Source organism: Melanostigma gelatinosum, assembly GCF_949748355.1.
Source record: "Melanostigma gelatinosum genome assembly, chromosome: 17".
Classification (NCBI taxonomy): domain Eukaryota; kingdom Metazoa; phylum Chordata; class Actinopteri; order Perciformes; family Zoarcidae; genus Melanostigma; species Melanostigma gelatinosum.
Window position 1 is genome coordinate 10,193,870 of NC_136650.1, and position 16,472 is coordinate 10,210,341.

Below are 16,472 nucleotides of genomic sequence, written 5' to 3' on the forward strand. Positions count from 1 at the left end.
TGTGGTGAGTGACTTACTTGCTCTGAATATGTTCACCTTTACCACAAGGCGACAGTAACGCTCTATGCAGCAGCTGTTAGATAACTTGGAACATTATTATGGACTGTAAATATGATAACATGGACAATAGTGCATATATTGTGTATTTGTGTACTTTTTATTTTAAGTGTGAAAAAATACAAAAATTCAAAAACACAGCCACGAGAAAAGAACAGGAACACTTTTGAGCACTTGCAGAATCCTAGTGGAACAAAACACAACACTTTAATGTAATATTCTCTCACATACGGGTTATTCTTGACTAACTTTAAACCATTCGAATTGATTCAAGTGCAATGGTGGGATCTATGAAGGCATGCCTGTATTGCATTGCATGTACTTACATTACATATATGCATAGCCATGTTGTTGATATAGGTGACATTAATGCTCTAATGCCACTGCTTTGCTTCTGCAAACTAGTTTCCTGGATGTCGGGTTATTTTAGGACATTTAGAAGCAGTACAGCGGAACAATCCTGAGTGTTTCCTCTCATAGTGCTCGGTTGCATACAAATTATTTATAGTGGCAAATCCAAATCCTATATGGCCTTGATCCTAACAAACACATTTCTTCTCCAGTCTGCAAGAAGGCCAAAACTGGATTAGTTGTGATTCTACAGGGAACACATATTGCAAAAATAATTTCTTCAAAGTCTGTAGGACTAATGGGTGGGTCTTGCATTTGTTATAATGCTCTACTTTATGTATTCACTGTTGTTTGTTTGCTGCTGGTTAATCTTTGCACTACTGTTTAGTTAATACATTTAATGCGATACTATTTCATTGTATGTAGGCTACTCTGCATTTTTTATATGAATATGTTTTACTCTGTTAGTTTTTATTGTATATATTGTGCGTTTTAGTCTTAATATTTTTATTTTTTGATCTGTTACTTTCATTGCTAAAGTGTATTTTTTTCTGCTGTAACAAACATATTTCCCCTTGCGGGATGAATAAAGTAGATATCTTTCTATCTTTCTATCTGTTGGCAACAACAAAATTAGATTCTCAGTCAGTGATTGGTGGGAGTCTAACATCAGGTGAATTTTCCAAGACTCTAAATATACATTACTTTAACAAAAAAAGTATACATATTTAACGTGTTCCCTTTAGTTAATCAATTAATATATAATAAAACAAAAATAACAATATCGGATTAATAAACTATAGGTACATATATTAGCCTGTCAGAGGATTATGGGCGTGTAGTTGTTGAAGGTTAATAGAATAATGTATCACATCTTATGTTCTATATCTCTGTTGTGGCAAAGAGTTAAACATTTTACAATGATACATGCCACTATCACCCAGTGCATTTCAGTATGCTGTGAAGCAGCCAATCCGGAAGTGGATTGGGACATCGGCTCGATAGGGGGATGTCAGTTTAAAAACACAGATCTGGCAACCTTAATGACAACTTGAGCTATGGTGGTGATGAAACGCATTATAACCACCAGCGTTGACACGACTTGAGACGTATTCATCCATTCGCTGTTGCTGTACCGTCTCCGGATGGAAACAAAGACACAGGTGACCAGCGATGTCAGGCAGGTAATAGCTGCGTGACTGAAGCCGCTTCAATGAGCGACAGAGCCGAGATGAGAGGGCCTGTAAGCCGCCGGAGGAGGACGACCATCTCCAACGGGAACAAGTGGCACGATGCCGGGGAGACACCTCCACAGTGTTCCGATAAAACCAAAACAAACGAGTTGTCCGGGCACGCGAGTGTCAACGGGAAGGCGGACGGAGAGATGGAGAAGTCAGAGCAGCTGCAGCTCCAGAACAGCCCGAAGAAACAGAGGAGTGTGGTGGAAGACTTTAACGAGAGACTCAGGTAACGTTAAGCTTTGTCTTAAGACGTTCAGCGTCACGTGGACGCAAACTAACACGCGCTAACGGTGATTGAAACGACAGGAAGTAGTTGTCATTTAGACAGATGGGACTCATTTGTATAAAACATTTTCACTGGGGGATAGTTTGTCCTTCAAATGGGGCTTAAAGGGGCCACTTAAATGTGACCCTTTTGAGCATATATATAATGCTATGTTCACAAATGATTAAACCAAGCATTTAAAAATGCTTTAAAAATGTTTTTTACATGTCGTAGATATGAGTGAAAATAATAATAATAGCCCGACCTTTATCCTACATATCTCATGGTAACACGCCCACTTCCACAGATACGTCTTCGCCTTTTGAAGCCACCTCTATGTATTGTTTTCAACTGCCAAGAGTCTGGCTGGTGTTTGACTCACACTCTTGAATTTAAATATCTAAAGATTGATATCATCAGGGCAACACCAGAATGATGAAATAAAGTGACCAAACAACAATGGCATGTGCTTTTGCAATCCTGTGCTTGCTGCCTGTCTGTCTGCACGTACTCCTGCAGGTCTTGCCATGGGTGTCCTGGCACTCATTGATGAGCCTCTTTCCTTTCTATATATGCTCATTTCCTTCTGCACTTCACCTCAAACCACCGCTGTCTCTTCACCTCGTCTTCGTTGTCCACCTTTCTCTCTTAAATACTGAATTATCCCCCACCTTATCTTTCTATCCTGTTTCTCTGTACTCTCTCCTCTGCTTCTCCTCCATCCTCTCTCCTCCTCTTAACATACGTTCTTTACTTCATTTCTAGTTGTGTGTGATTTTGAAGATGCAACTGAATGTTTCCTGAGCAGAGGTTTGAGAGTGACTGGAGTGATGTACTAAATGGTTTCATCCCTGAGCTTCTGGAGATAAACCGGGCAGGAAGGAATGCAAAGAGCTTGATCAACCCTAAAAAAAACCCCATCCTCAATAAACGGTTGACTTTGTGTTTCCATGCAGCTGTCACGTCCTCCAGGAGTCTCTCTTAAGTTCAGCCAGTGGCTACAGCAACTACAGAGGCATCCTCAACTGGTGCGTTGTCATGCTGGTGAGTTGAACTGTGTGTCCATTCACAACTGAAAATGTACTGCGACTTCCACGAACAATGTCCCGGAAACTCTGGATGAAACCGTGACATTTTTTAACAACCAGTTACACCTCTCTTTGTCTCTCACTGTCACTCACACACACACACTCTCTCTCACACACACACACACACACACACACACACACACTGTATAGAAAGCTGCTGCACAAGTGTGACGTACACATCCTCCTGGGATTTTGAAGTTGGACCCATGTTGACGCATGAAATGTGTCTGTGAGAAGTCTGATAAGTTGTTTTCATGTTATCTCTCTTCGGTAGATTCTCCGCCAATGCGCGCTCAGTCACACCCTCGTGGCCCAGTTTGTCACTTCCTGCACTTGTTTCTCATTTCTCCGACTTTAATTAAGAGGTTTTTATTGGTTATACTTTAATCTCAGTGAGTTTTCTTGACGTGTTGAACTTCCGCTCTCATCAGACGTAGACTTTCCGTTCGCTGTACTTGTATTGAGGGTGTTCTGGTACACCTGCAGTCCACATCCTGAGGATTGAAGTGACGGTTCAAGCGTTGATCACACACCGCGGAGTATTCTGAGTATGAATGCAATGGAGGGATTTTCAATCATCCCTAAATTGCAGGAGAGAGATTATTATGGGGTTGGATTTTTAGTGTCTTGGTTGATTTGACCCATATCATTCGGCATTATATGGTTTAATTTTAAATCCTTGGTTTTAAAAGTCACATGTTGTAATAAATAACAACATGCCTGATGGATGTTCACTGACAGCATCTTCTGCTCCAAGCGGAGTTGGTGTGCTTGCTTGGCTAATAAAGTTGTTTCTCATACAGTTCTAAAATAGAACATGAACCCAAAAGATGAATCTTCTTGCAGAGACAATTTTATTTATAGATCTGAGAGAAAACGTCACAGTTTACGCTTTCAAATCTTAAGCTTGCTGGGATGAACCGAGAAGAATAACTTGAAAATCAGCAACAAAAGCTGGTTGCTAAAACATACGAGACGAGCACTCCATATGACGAGAAAATCCCCAATAACCAGGACCGTCTGCTAAATGCCTAAAATATCAGCTGCAGGAGCAGATGTTTCTACAGATGAGACATCAGATGTGTTGCTGTACTTCTTTCATTTTCAATGTTGAAGGCAACGTGTTTCGAAATATTACTAATTCAGTTCATTCACAACCTTAAATATGGGTGGTCGGCAAAATAACAATTAAAAAAAAATCCATGAGTTACCTTTTGAAACAGCTACGCTTCTTTAAATTCTCTTAAAGTGCTTGTGAAGTAAGTGTTGACACCAGAATATTCTTGTTGAACTTGACTTTCTCCAGTTGTTTGGAGGATGAATACATTTCAAGGTCTTAAAAAGCTCTCGATAACGAGACCCGTGCACAACGTTCAGAAGATTAAGATTGGTGCTGAAAACAAATCTGTGCGAGTGAACCAACAAAGACGTTTCTAGAAACCGCTGACTAGTTAGTCGAGTACAGAACATGCATGCATGTCCCCAATAGTCTTTGCTGTGTGTTGAAGGAAAACATTTAACAGAAGACCAATGCAAAATGTTTGCTGACTCAGCCTTTGTTGGCCCCAGTTCTCTCAGGTCAGCGTAAAAGCTTTGTATGTCAGGGTCCTAAAGTTCAGCCAAACCCCCGGCAGCTCTTTCTATTTTTAAACTTACGAAATCTGAGACGTCGCTCCGTTCCATGGGACACAGAGATGCAGCTGAGACAAGTTCATTACTGTCTCATTTCATTTGGCTCACACAGTATCGTACCTGTTCAGAAACATACTGAAGATTATTCAAAGGGAGATAAGGAGAAGTAGATAAGAACATGTGCTAAACTCAGAGTATAAATAATCTGATCTTTGGGTGCTAAAAGGTTTGAGTCAACAAATCAAACGTAAAGTTATTGTTCATACAACAAGATGGCGTTCCTATTACAGACCATAAGACCGCTAACGGATGGTAGAAATACTTCCTACTGTAGTTGCAGCTGGACAGAAATGGTTCTTTAACCAGGCAGCCTGGGTTCAGTTAAAATCCCCCCCCCCCCTGCTGAAGTGTCTTTGAGCAACACGCTGAATCCGGCCGTCTCCCACACACTGACCTCTCTCTGCTCCAGTTCAAGCGAGGACACATTCAGTTGAATAATTGCCAAAATCTGATTTTCGCAATGCTTTCTTTATATGCTCTGGAGAGGCCTGGTCCTCTGTTGGCCACGCAGAAGGTTACTAAGGCACAGGTCACTGGTTTGGACAAAAGACATGGTTGAATCAAAACCACATCGCTGCTGCGGGGTCTTGGCAGGCGAGTGGGCCGACGTGGCAACGTGGCACATAATCACTGCTGCGTGGCCTTTATCGTGTGTCGTACGCTCACTGTCTCTCTGATTCCTGTGCACTGAACGCACCACGTGCACGATCTGAGAAATGCATACATGCTGTGTGCATATTCCCGTTGGCTCTCTGCGTTGAGTGGGCGGTTTAGTCTTTATCTCGGAAAGCTCCGATAACTGATTGCCGAGTTAAAGGTGGATTCGGTCCTTGAACTTTAATACGTAATCTAGTGATAGACTTGTTTTATTGGACACAGTGAGCAGAAGCAGGGCGTGACGGTTATCAAGGTGTGATGGCAGCCGGGACACGTTGCGCAACTTTAGGTATGAAAGGGATCTCATCTCCAGTTGTTTAAACTGATCGTGGCGATATGTCCGTGCAACTTTAAACTCTTTGTTGCTCTTTCTGCAAGTTGCTCCGCATTTAAAAAAAGGAAACGAAAACCTCCTTTGTGTTTTGAACAATAACTCACTCAACATGCAAAACAAACACATGGAAATCTGCAGACTAATCCTGAGCAGAGCCAGATTCATAGCGGGGGGGCTAAAAATATTGTTGGGTAAACAAAGTTGATTCTGTGAACGCCGCTCATTAGCTCCCGTTGCTTGTTCCTCTCTTCCAGGTGCTGAGCAACGCTCGCCTCTTCTTGGAGAACATTATAAAGTGAGTATGGGCCTACACGCACACACACACACACACACACACACACATTATGTAGACAAGCAGGTGCTGTTGCAACTCACTGCCATTTGGTTAAACAAGCGGCCGTGTCGCCCCTCATCCTCCACCTCACCACGGCCCGCTGGTTTAGTATTACATTCCATTCATTTGTCACTTTTTGTCCAAAATCAATAGAAACGGGAGCTGTGTGTCATCAAACATTTAAAGTTCACCCAACAGCACGTGTGCTCAGGGCTTTGTTAGTTTGTCTCTAAAGACTTGCATAAGTAAGCGGCAGCACGGTGTTTCCAGGTGTAGTCTGAAACATTATATATTCCTATTAAATATAAAACCGTTTCTATGTTCGCTGACGTTCCTCTGGATTTCAAATGTATTCTCCAATTGTTCTAGATCACACTGCTGTTGTGAGCAGAGTGAAGTTTCTTGCCTTAACCACACCTTTAACTGACAGAACAAACCTTAAACGAAAGCTCACATAACCATTTTACACAAAAGCATTTCTAGATGATGACCGGCGGGATCAATCATCTCGCTCCTCTCTTCTCTAGGTATGGTATCTTGGTGGACCCGATCCAAGTGGTGTCTCTCTTCTTGAAGGACCCCTACAGCTGGCCATCAGCTTGCCTCATCATTGGTACGGAGCGTTTACTCTACTGCCCCCGAAGTCGTCTCAACGTCTGTTGAATGACTCGCAGCCATTTGTGCTTCTGTGACCCTTAAGGGTTGGTGTTCAAGTTCAATGTATTGGCCAACAAGGGAGGTTGTCTGTACATCCCATACGGAAATGAGGAAACATTAGTCTCCATCACTGTAACACAAAGTGTTGCTGTTGAAGCCAGATGCTCAGTGATAGCATAAAGAAGCATTGTTCACATGAGTTCCTGCCCTGAATATTCCAGCACAGCTGTTAATCATTACTTACTCCTGACATTGTCGCTTTTCCGGCAACAACCGGCTTCATCAATGCAGTAAAACAAGTCAATACAAACGTGAATGAACATATCAGCAGTCTGAATAAAAGAGAATGCTGCTTTTTAAAGAAAGTGGACTAATATAGTGCCTGAAACCTGCCATCATGTTTGACAAAATCAGTATTTACCACTAGTCCCTCTGTCTGTGTAACATAAAGTCAACCTCCCACTGTGGTTCACATGCATGTGATGCTCAGTCTGTTGTTTCTCTCCTTGTGTTTCAGTGTCCAATGTGTTCATCTTGGCAGCCTTGTACACAGAGAGGCGTCTGGCTGTGGTGAGTGTTGACAATGATTTGCATACATTTCCATACCTGCAGCTACATTTTCCTTTTACTATTTTGGGGACACTGCAAAGTTTTGCCCGATTGTTCGATTCCGTCTGCTTTTGTTAGCGCTGCTGATAAATTCGTGAAACCTTCGACTTCCCCTTTGTTTGGATTCCAAACACCTGACATTGGAATTAGTAGAACTTTGTTCAGGGATTTGGGGAAACGCATTGCTGAGCTAGTTGGATGAACTGTAAAGAGAGTTGAGGTTTGTTTTGAATATTTATCATTGAGGGAACTCCCATCAAGGATGTTTGCCCGAAAGAGGGGGCTTCAGACGTCCTGGAGCCGACTGTAAAGTCAGCGTCGCAGCACCTCGCCTCTTTCTACGTGCTGTTAACTCCGATAACAACACCACTCCTGGTTCAGATTAGATTACATGTGATCTAAAACAATCACGGCCAAAGACTGGGTCAGGACCCACAGGTGGGTCGCAGGATATTTTATTCGGGTCAACCAAATAAATGAGCAACATTTCGTCCTTAGTCCTTTTTATTTTACACGTGTATATGTTGTCAACACCAGCATACAACAAAGCTGCCTCTTCAAATGGCTGGTTTACTGATTCAAGATAATATAAGACGATGTGGAAATGACAGGAAAGATAGTCAGGACGTTCATTTGTTCACAAATCCGCTCTTATCACGATTTTTAGATGGTTTGCTAGTTGTTGTTTTTTAGGTTTATGTTTAGGAAGCACTGACCTAAAACAGCTCGACGGATGCAATATTTTAATGGGTAAAAAGGCTGTTAGATCTCGTGTTGCACAGTGAAAAATCTGTGTTTTTCTGGTTAAAGGAAAAAATAATGAAAGCATATAAACGGTCGGATCAAATGTTTTACGGTGACTCTGTTCTGTTTTCGTTGTATCATTCCCAGGGTACCATTTCCCAAATGACGGGACTGATTCTTCATATTTGTAACCTGACATCCATGTTGATCTTCCCTGCAGCCACTGTACTCACCGTGACCTCCGTGACCCCAGGTACATACTAAATACATGTTCATGAGACAAACATTTAGAATAGGAATTAATGCTTGTGTGTGTTTTGATACGACCACAAAAGATGCATTGGTCTTTTGCATCAGAAATTGCATTTAAATCATCACTGATGTCAAAAGTTATAATTGAAAAAAACTATTTGGCCAACAACAGTTTTTACCTTCCTGTCTATGTACACCCACACACCAGAGTGCTCCTTTCATCTTATTTATTGCTCTTAGTCAATGACCCTGTGTGTGTGTGTGTGTGTGTGTGTGTGTGTGTGTGTGTGTCAGTGGGTGGCGTGCTCTCGTTGGCAACCTACACGGTGCTGTTTCTCAAGCTGTACTCCTACCAAGACACCAACAGGTGGTGTCGACAAATCAGACAAGCAAAAGCCAAGAGACTAACACGATCGTACTCATGTAAGTATATCCACACACACACACACACACACACACACACACACACTGTTGAAGAAACGTTATCTCGAGTGTGAGTAGGCACACGTGCAGAGGGGCTCTTGAGCAGGGCACTTAAGAGCAGTGTAGCGGCCAACAGATCAGACTGACAGTCAAACTAACTTGGCTAAAGAAATTTGATTCAAACACACAAATATCAGCGCACACTTTACAGGATTGTACTGTTCTTTTAGTTTAGTACTGTGCTGCTACTGCCATTTAGTGGTGACAAGACGAACTGCAGCTTTTGGCTACCACCGTCATGCACACGGACAGAGATTAAAGTTGTGTGTTTTGAAGCTATTTTAATCCTAAACGCTACTTTATCTCCTCACTGGGATAAACGGACTACACACACAGAGACATCCTTAACATCCAACATGATTGTCTGTTGTATTTATAATGTAGTTTGATGGGTTGTTGTAGAACCACTTGGGTATGGTAGTCGATGAAATGAGCTGGCGAGACTTAAAGTACCAATTACTTACCATCTCCATTGTCGTGTGTGCGCTTCAGGTCCGTCCGTGGCACAATCGAATGGTTCAGCAGTTCATCCTCCTGTCTCCTATCCGGGCAACCTCACCCACAGAGGTAACCACGATGTCTCGGTAGACTGCACAGTTTTTAAAACGATAACGATGAACAATCCTAAATGAACCTTTTGTTTCTTTTTGTTGTCTTTAGACATGTACTACTTTGTCTGTGCTCCAACTCTCTGCTACGAGCTGAACTTCCCACGGTCACCTCGAATACGCAAAAGGTTCCTGATGAGAAGACTTTTTGAAATGGTGAGAGGGAACACGAACGAACACACATTTAACTTGTATGCTCTTGGTGTCAACTGAGACGCTGGAAAATGAAATGAGAATATGCATGTTTTCATTTTGACTCGCTCTTTCTTAGCTCTTCTTCATGCAGTTATTGGTGGGATTGATACAGCAGGTATGTTGAACATTAACACACAGACAATATACTCTTGTCTGCACACACACACACACACACACATTGAAACACAAGGTTCAACAGAAAGTCGTGGAAATATTTGCCTATTAAATCAAAGCAATTTTCATTTGTGTCTTCCAGTGGATGGTTCCCACCATACAGAACTCAATGAAACCATTCCAGGTGTGTACACACACACACACACACACGACTGCACTTCATTGTGTATGACGATAAGGGGATCTCAGGATGCAAGAAGCCAGTGATCGTTGCCCCTTTGTCTTGACGTTGTCAATAAGAAAGTTGTCATTGTGTCTCTTACAGGAAATGGACTTTTCTAGGATGGTGGAGCGCCTCCTAAAGTTAGCTGTGAGTATCATGAGGTTCTGTAGTTACACTGGACACACAATTGTATCCTGTCATAACCCTATAATGAAAAAAACACCACTTTTACCACTTAACTGTCTCACATGTGTATTAGAGGAGAGGTAGCCACATCGCAACCATGGTGTGACCTAAACCATCGAGACACTTCTCCTAACATCTCCCGTGACCCTCTTCTTCTCCTCCTCTTCCTCTCCCAGGTCCCTAACCATCTGATATGGTTAATATTCTTCTATTGGTTTTTCCACTCTACTATGAACTTTGTGGCAGAGCTGATGCAGTTTGGAGACAGAGAGTTCTACAAAGACTGGTGGTGAGTTGAAGGAACGTCAACATCACCCATGATTACGTGCGCACACAAATACAGTGTGCACACCTGTAAAGAAACGCCGTCACCTTTTCAACATGTTGAGCCATTTGATCACGAGGGTAAAACAGCAAGTTCACATATCGTCAGCTGTGATTCCTCTAAATTGAAGTGGATCATGTGTCACACGTCACAGGAATGAAAGCGTATTCATTAAACTATGTCGTCATCATTCAGAACAACCAATTATCTTGGAAGTCCAATTCTCAAACTGCAATTGTTGTTCATTTCAGGAACTCTGAGTCCGTCACATATTTCTGGTCCAACTGGAATATTCCGGTTCACAAGTGGTGTCTGAGGTGAGCACCAAACTTTTACTCATTCGGCGTTGAAACCGTGTCGGCTTCAGGTTCTCTTTGTGAAATAAAATCCAAAAGAAATCAAGGTGTGGGCCGCCATTTATTTGGGTTTTTTTTCCGCCACATTCTAGAGACCAGTGTGATTTGTCGAGTGCCTAATCGTTTGTGTGTGTGTGTGTGTGTGTGTGTGTGTGTGTGTGTGTGTGTGTGTGTGTGTGTGTGTGTGTGTGTTACAGACACTTCTATAAGCCAGTGTTGAGGAAGGGAGTCAACAAGTTTCTGGCTCAAATTGCAGTCTTCCTGATATCTGCCTTCTTCCACGAGGTAAAGTCTACATATCTGCTACTTCAACTTCAAATCCTGTGCAGGTTTTACTTAATGTCTGTACATGAAGCGGCCTGTTGTGGACGGTTGTTAGCTGACAGTTGTGAGGTGCTGGCTTGCAGGAAGTAGACGGCTAAATCATAAATGTGCCGAAATAAAAAGATTTTTAGAAAAAAAAGTTCTGTGTCTGATATTTGTATTTCTCTCCTCAGTACCTGGTGAGTATTCCTCTGAAGATGTTTCGACTTTGGGCCTTTATGGGAATGATGGCTCAGGTAAGGAGCTTTCAACCCTCCATCTTTCTCTCCTCTGCTGTAGGCAAACACACTTTCTGACCTCTGACCTTTCATCCCTTCAGGTTCCTCTGGCTTGGTTCGTGGGTCGTTTCCTGACTGGAAACTATGGCAATGCTGCGGTGTGGATCTCGCTCATCATTGGCCAGCCTGTCGCCGTGTTGATGTACGTCCATGACTACTATGTCATTCATCATGGGACCACGACATAGTGCCGCGCATTCACACAGTCACACGCACACACAAGTCATGTTGTAAACACGCACCGCAGCCTGCTGGACAACTCAATGACTGACTGGCGAGCAAGTTAAGGTGACTTTAATAAAAAGCCCTGTGTTTATGAACCGGTCGGTGAAAAGCAGCAACAGGAAAATAGTTTTTGACTTCTTGAATTTTGCACCAAAGAGAAATGAACCACAGTATGCCAGGAAATGATTCGAACAACAAGAGAAGTGTTTGCTTCGAAGCAGCATTCCACTTTAGTTGGGCAAACATACTTTTGTGGTCGGCCTCATGTATTGACCTCGGCATACGCAGACACCACCCGCTCTTAATATCTGTCTCCAGCATTGGACTTTTCAACTTTAAATAATCCTGGGCCCAAAGTGAAATAGCACTTGGATTTCTATTTGAATTAAAAAAAAAGTAAATGTGCGGGTTGATGATTCATGAGGTCGAACTAAGATTAGTGGCAATTTCTTTAACTTTAAAAGTGGAAACTCTTCTTGTAACCAAGCACTCCTCGAGTTTTGGAAAATGTGTGCACATCTGTGAACCACTGCCAAGCGAGCACAGGAGGGACGAGGGTCCTGCCACCACGGAGCTGATGTGAATATGTCGTTTCAATATCGGTGGTTGAGAAGCCACTTCTTTTCTTGTGTCCAAAAGGGCAACAGAGGAATGATGAAGCCAAATACACAGATTGATGCAGTGCAGTAGTTGAGTATCACGGGAATGTGTAACACAAGGACTTGTAAAACAAGAACGATTAAAGACAAGAAACTGAAGGAAAAGATGCTAAAAAAGTGAAGTTTTTGTGACCTTTATTTGTAAAGTTGTGGACCTGCAGGCAGCCTCTCTTCTGTCTCAAACAACATCAATGCAAGCCCCGAGTGTAATGGTACATGCTACACGCGTGTCATTTGTTATGGCACTTGTGTTGCATTTGACTTGTCAGATGGTTTATTTTGTACTTGTATCATTTTATTTGTCGGCGTGAGTGTCTTTATTTATGTTGTGCCAAATTACAATTAGTTTTGTCTTAAATCAATTATTTAATGCAATAGTTGATTTACTGATTTGTACCAATGAATGTTTTTGCACTTTAATTAAAGAATTGCATGCTGTTGACTAAAGCAATAGATTAGAATATTTTTTTTAAAGTAATGTCAATCATGCAAGGAAGGTATGTTTTGTTGAAATAATTTGTATGTTTTGTGATTTGCTTGTTGACCTATAAGTTTGGCTTACTGTTATGGTTTTTTTTTTGCAGAGGTAATGAGAGCTTCAAACAGCATTTAAATTCTAAAGACACTATTTCTTGGTTTGACCTGATTTAAAAGTTGCCAAAAAGGATATCACCATATAAAAGTGAGATACTGTGCCATTTTACTTTTCTATGTTGTGAACTGCTTTCCAAATGCAGAGTGACAGTTGACTGATCATGATGACTCTGTTCTTTCCTCATTGAGCACATTTCAGGTTAATACTGTAACACCATTCATCAAGAATACTGTGTTGGCATTCCTTAATGAAATTGAAGTGCCTACTGTAAAAATAAATTGAATTCTAAATGTTTTGAGTATATTTTCAGATATAAAATCAGTCGGTATAAGAACATACTGGACACATTCAATGGTAGACACAACCATGGTGACACAACTCAAATAACATTATTTTCATTTGTATGAATCTGAGTTATATTGACTCAATTAAGTTTACTTTTATTTGTCTTTATGTTGTGAGATTTCTTGAAAAAGTAAAATAGAGTTTAACACGAGAAGCTTCAGATGAGACCGTCGGAGTTCTTCTGAGGAGTTGTTGCATCTCCCAGTTCGTCTCTTTGTAGCACTTGCTGTTTCCACATTATTACTGCGCTGTCTGCTCTTGGAATGGTATGTAATGCTGACGATGCATCTTTAAGTTGAATTGTTTTATATGACGAATGGACCCGTCTATTGAGCCTTCATTTTATTAGAGGTTAACAGTGGCGTATCCTAAATTTACTGGTTATGATCTTTTCTAGCGCATGTAACATGGCTGCTGTAGAATGCGTGGCACAAACTATTGTTCCTAAAAAACTGATATCATCTTTAAACCATTACAGTTAGCATTGAAAACTTTGAGGGCAGATAATAGTCCATAAAAAAACTTTATTTTGCAGAAAGCAACAGAAGACGGCACTCAAAATTTACAAATCACAAAGTCACACTAATAAACACAGAAAATAATACGGCTGAACTCCATGACAGGTCTGGTGGAATAGAGCAGGACCAGCATCTCTACTGCTGCAAGAAACAAACACACACACACAAACAAGTGTTAGACAAACTTCTAAAGATCCATAAGTAGCATCACTGTGATGTGTATTCTATATATTACTTCAATAACATCAGTGTAACATTTCCACAGTAGCAGCAACAGAGCAACCGAGGTGTTTACGTTCATTTGTTGTATAACTTGATCATTATATTTTTGAAGTCAATGAGAATTGAGAAATACTAAACTTTTTTATAAAAAGTGTTTATTAGTGTAAGTTTAGCATGAATGAATGTCACATTTTGCATTTGTGTGTTTACAGGTTGATATAACCTTTTCAAAGGCAAGCATTTCATAATCTCACACACATTGTATTCTGCTTTAAAGCCATTATTTGCCACACCGCATTTACAGTATTAGCGCACAGTGGATCCTGAAATTAGCACCCTAACGTACTGAATTGAGGATTGATGTTGAATCTGGAATAGTTTTGAATCGTGACCCGAAGAATAGAAATTGAATTGAATCATGAGATACCAAAAGATTCATTCCCCTATTAATTGTGCGGTTATATGCTGTGTGTGTGTGTGTGTGTGTGTGTGTGGTTGTGTGTGTGACGTTTCACCTTAGCTTTCTGGTTCTGGACAGGCAGGTAGAGTTTAAACTCAGCAGGGAGCTCGTCCTCCGAGTACAGTCGGTCTGAGAAATAAACTCTGCGTATTCTACAGTTGGCGTGGATCTGAGAGGAAAACGGTTCAGAAGTTAGCATCTGAAATGAGGAGCTACAGTCACACAAGTGCATCTGGAGACGGCTGGTTCCTCGTCCGTGTCCGTGCACTAACCTGTACACGCAGCGTCTCGATGTAGTTTGTCCCGTAGGCCCTCCTGGTGAAGTCCGACAGGTTAAACTGGATTTGGTTCCAGCCATCGTCCAGCCTCATAGGCATGGTGCAGATGAACGGCTTCACTCGTGTCGTGCTTTGGTAGTTGCTTGCCCGAAACCGCCGGCGAACGTTTTTATCATCTAACACCTAAACGTTTTTTGTTTTTTTCAAAGATGGGAAGGAAGCATGAATCTGGTGACTTCAAGGAACAAACCCATATGCGTCACAGATTTGTTTGTTCTGACACCAAGACATGGAAGCCGTCTGCATCTACAGGAATACCCTACCTGGACTTCAAAGGTGAAATACTTCTTGAGATTCTTGATTATCATAACAAGAAAAGGAAGCTTGATGCCCAATGTCTTCTTGGGGTCTGCGGGACACGTTATATACGTGGTACTGCAGGGAGTAGATGAAACAGAAAGACAAGGGAGATGAAGGAGGGTGACGCGTGCTTGTAATAGGTTGAGCCGAGCTGAAGAATCAGTTAAACATAAACTCACCTGACGTTTGCCCCCTCCACCTCCAACACCAGGGAGTGGATGTCATTGTCCGTGATTCTCTTGATGTGACCATTCTTCACCTGTGAACACACAGAAATATCATGAGCTTTAACTTACATGGAGAAAGCTGTATCTCACTGGTAAAGGAGCTGTGGCAGAACCCCATTGAGTTTGTGTCCTTTTGTTTTTATTTGTCGTCTTTTTGGAAAAACAGCTCACACCATAAGCCTGTATTGATTTGAAATTGAGTTAAGCTCAATGTGCTCTACAAAAAAGCCTCTTGGACCAACATTTCCATGTTTCATCAGCACCACAAGTCCGTAAAATCATTGAAAATCATCATCGTAATAACTAAACAGGGAATTCATGTGTTTATACTTTTTTGCTGAAGCAGATTAACCCCACCTATCACATGTTCAATGGAAGCTTCATATGAAACGTTCCCTAACAGAAGCTCACTCGGTGTTTCAACACTGCATCCAAAGCACACTCCAACAGAGAGACGGCAGTTATAATACAGCTAAAGCTTTAAGCCCAAAACACGTACCGCCAGTTAGCTTTAGCACGGCTAGCTAACACAGCTATATTCGGTTCATATCTCACCTTTTTATCCCAAATCTGAAGCGGTTTGCTACCGATGCTGTATAAGATAGACAAGAATCCGCTCTGAAAAGTATTTTTGAACATCTTGTTAGCGTTTTTTCCACCGTTGTGTGTGTGTGTTTAGTCTGTTAGGTTAACTAAAACTGTTGCTAGATAACAAGCGTGACGTTTGTTTACATATTTGGTTTCCGTTCCCATCGCTACCGGTTCCGTGTGGTACAAAAAAAGAAAACCTTTCCGGTTCCAGAGATGAAAAGGTTTTGTTTAAATAAAAAGAGTTGTGTATTTTTATATTCTCAAACATAAAAGAAGAAGAGCACTGTTCACATTGACATTTTATTTCTGTGAGTTTTCACCTCTCCATTATTTTAGTGTTGCTAGGGAATAGAAGCTCTTGGCGTTGTTTCCGCCGGATCTTAAATGGTAACGCAACTCGGTCGCCGTGGCAACAAAAAGCCTGACCGATGTACAGACAGTATACTGAATATTGTATAAATCACAGAAATGTTGATTCATCAATTACTCTAATACATACTACAAAGCGATTGATATATATATATATATATATTATGAATGACAATCAATTTTATATAATAATCATAATAATTTAATATGCTTTTTTCACATTTATTTTATATATCAGGCTACAATGATG

General features: G+C 41.3%; 2 protein-coding genes across 3 annotated transcripts; one reads left to right on the top strand and one right to left on the bottom strand.

Annotated features, from left to right (window-relative positions):
* Positions 1–1,483: 1,483 nt before the first annotated feature.
* dgat1a (diacylglycerol O-acyltransferase 1a) lies at positions 1,484–13,085 on the top strand. The gene is made up of 17 exons (XM_079287667.1): positions 1,484–1,875; positions 2,871–2,958; positions 5,940–5,980; positions 6,547–6,632; positions 7,194–7,246; positions 8,177–8,282; positions 8,576–8,704; positions 9,257–9,331; positions 9,425–9,528; positions 9,644–9,682; positions 9,824–9,865; positions 10,007–10,051; positions 10,267–10,379; positions 10,667–10,732; positions 10,969–11,056; positions 11,269–11,331; positions 11,415–13,085. Exons 1-17 carry the CDS (start codon positions 1,622–1,624, stop codon positions 11,559–11,561), a joined length of 1,539 nt encoding a protein of 512 aa, XP_079143793.1. The 5' UTR covers positions 1,484–1,621; the 3' UTR covers positions 11,562–13,085.
* A 621-nt stretch (positions 13,086–13,706) lies between these two features.
* Positions 13,707–15,996, bottom strand: LOC306791805 (cilia- and flagella-associated protein 20). 2 transcript variants are annotated; one of them, XM_079288688.1, is made up of 6 exons: positions 15,818–15,996; positions 15,215–15,294; positions 14,999–15,110; positions 14,670–14,858; positions 14,453–14,566; positions 13,707–13,853 (listed from the first exon to the last, which is right to left on the bottom strand). In XM_079288688.1, the coding sequence occupies exons 1-6, from the start codon at positions 15,899–15,901 to the stop codon at positions 13,851–13,853; spliced, it is 582 nt and encodes a 193-aa protein (XP_079144814.1). In that variant the 5' UTR covers positions 15,902–15,996; the 3' UTR covers positions 13,707–13,850. The 2 variants fall into 2 exon arrangements, with proteins under 2 accessions (XP_079144814.1, XP_079144813.1); XM_079288687.1 differs by having other exon boundaries at positions 13,707–13,856.
* Between the last annotated feature and the right edge of the window lie 476 nt (positions 15,997–16,472).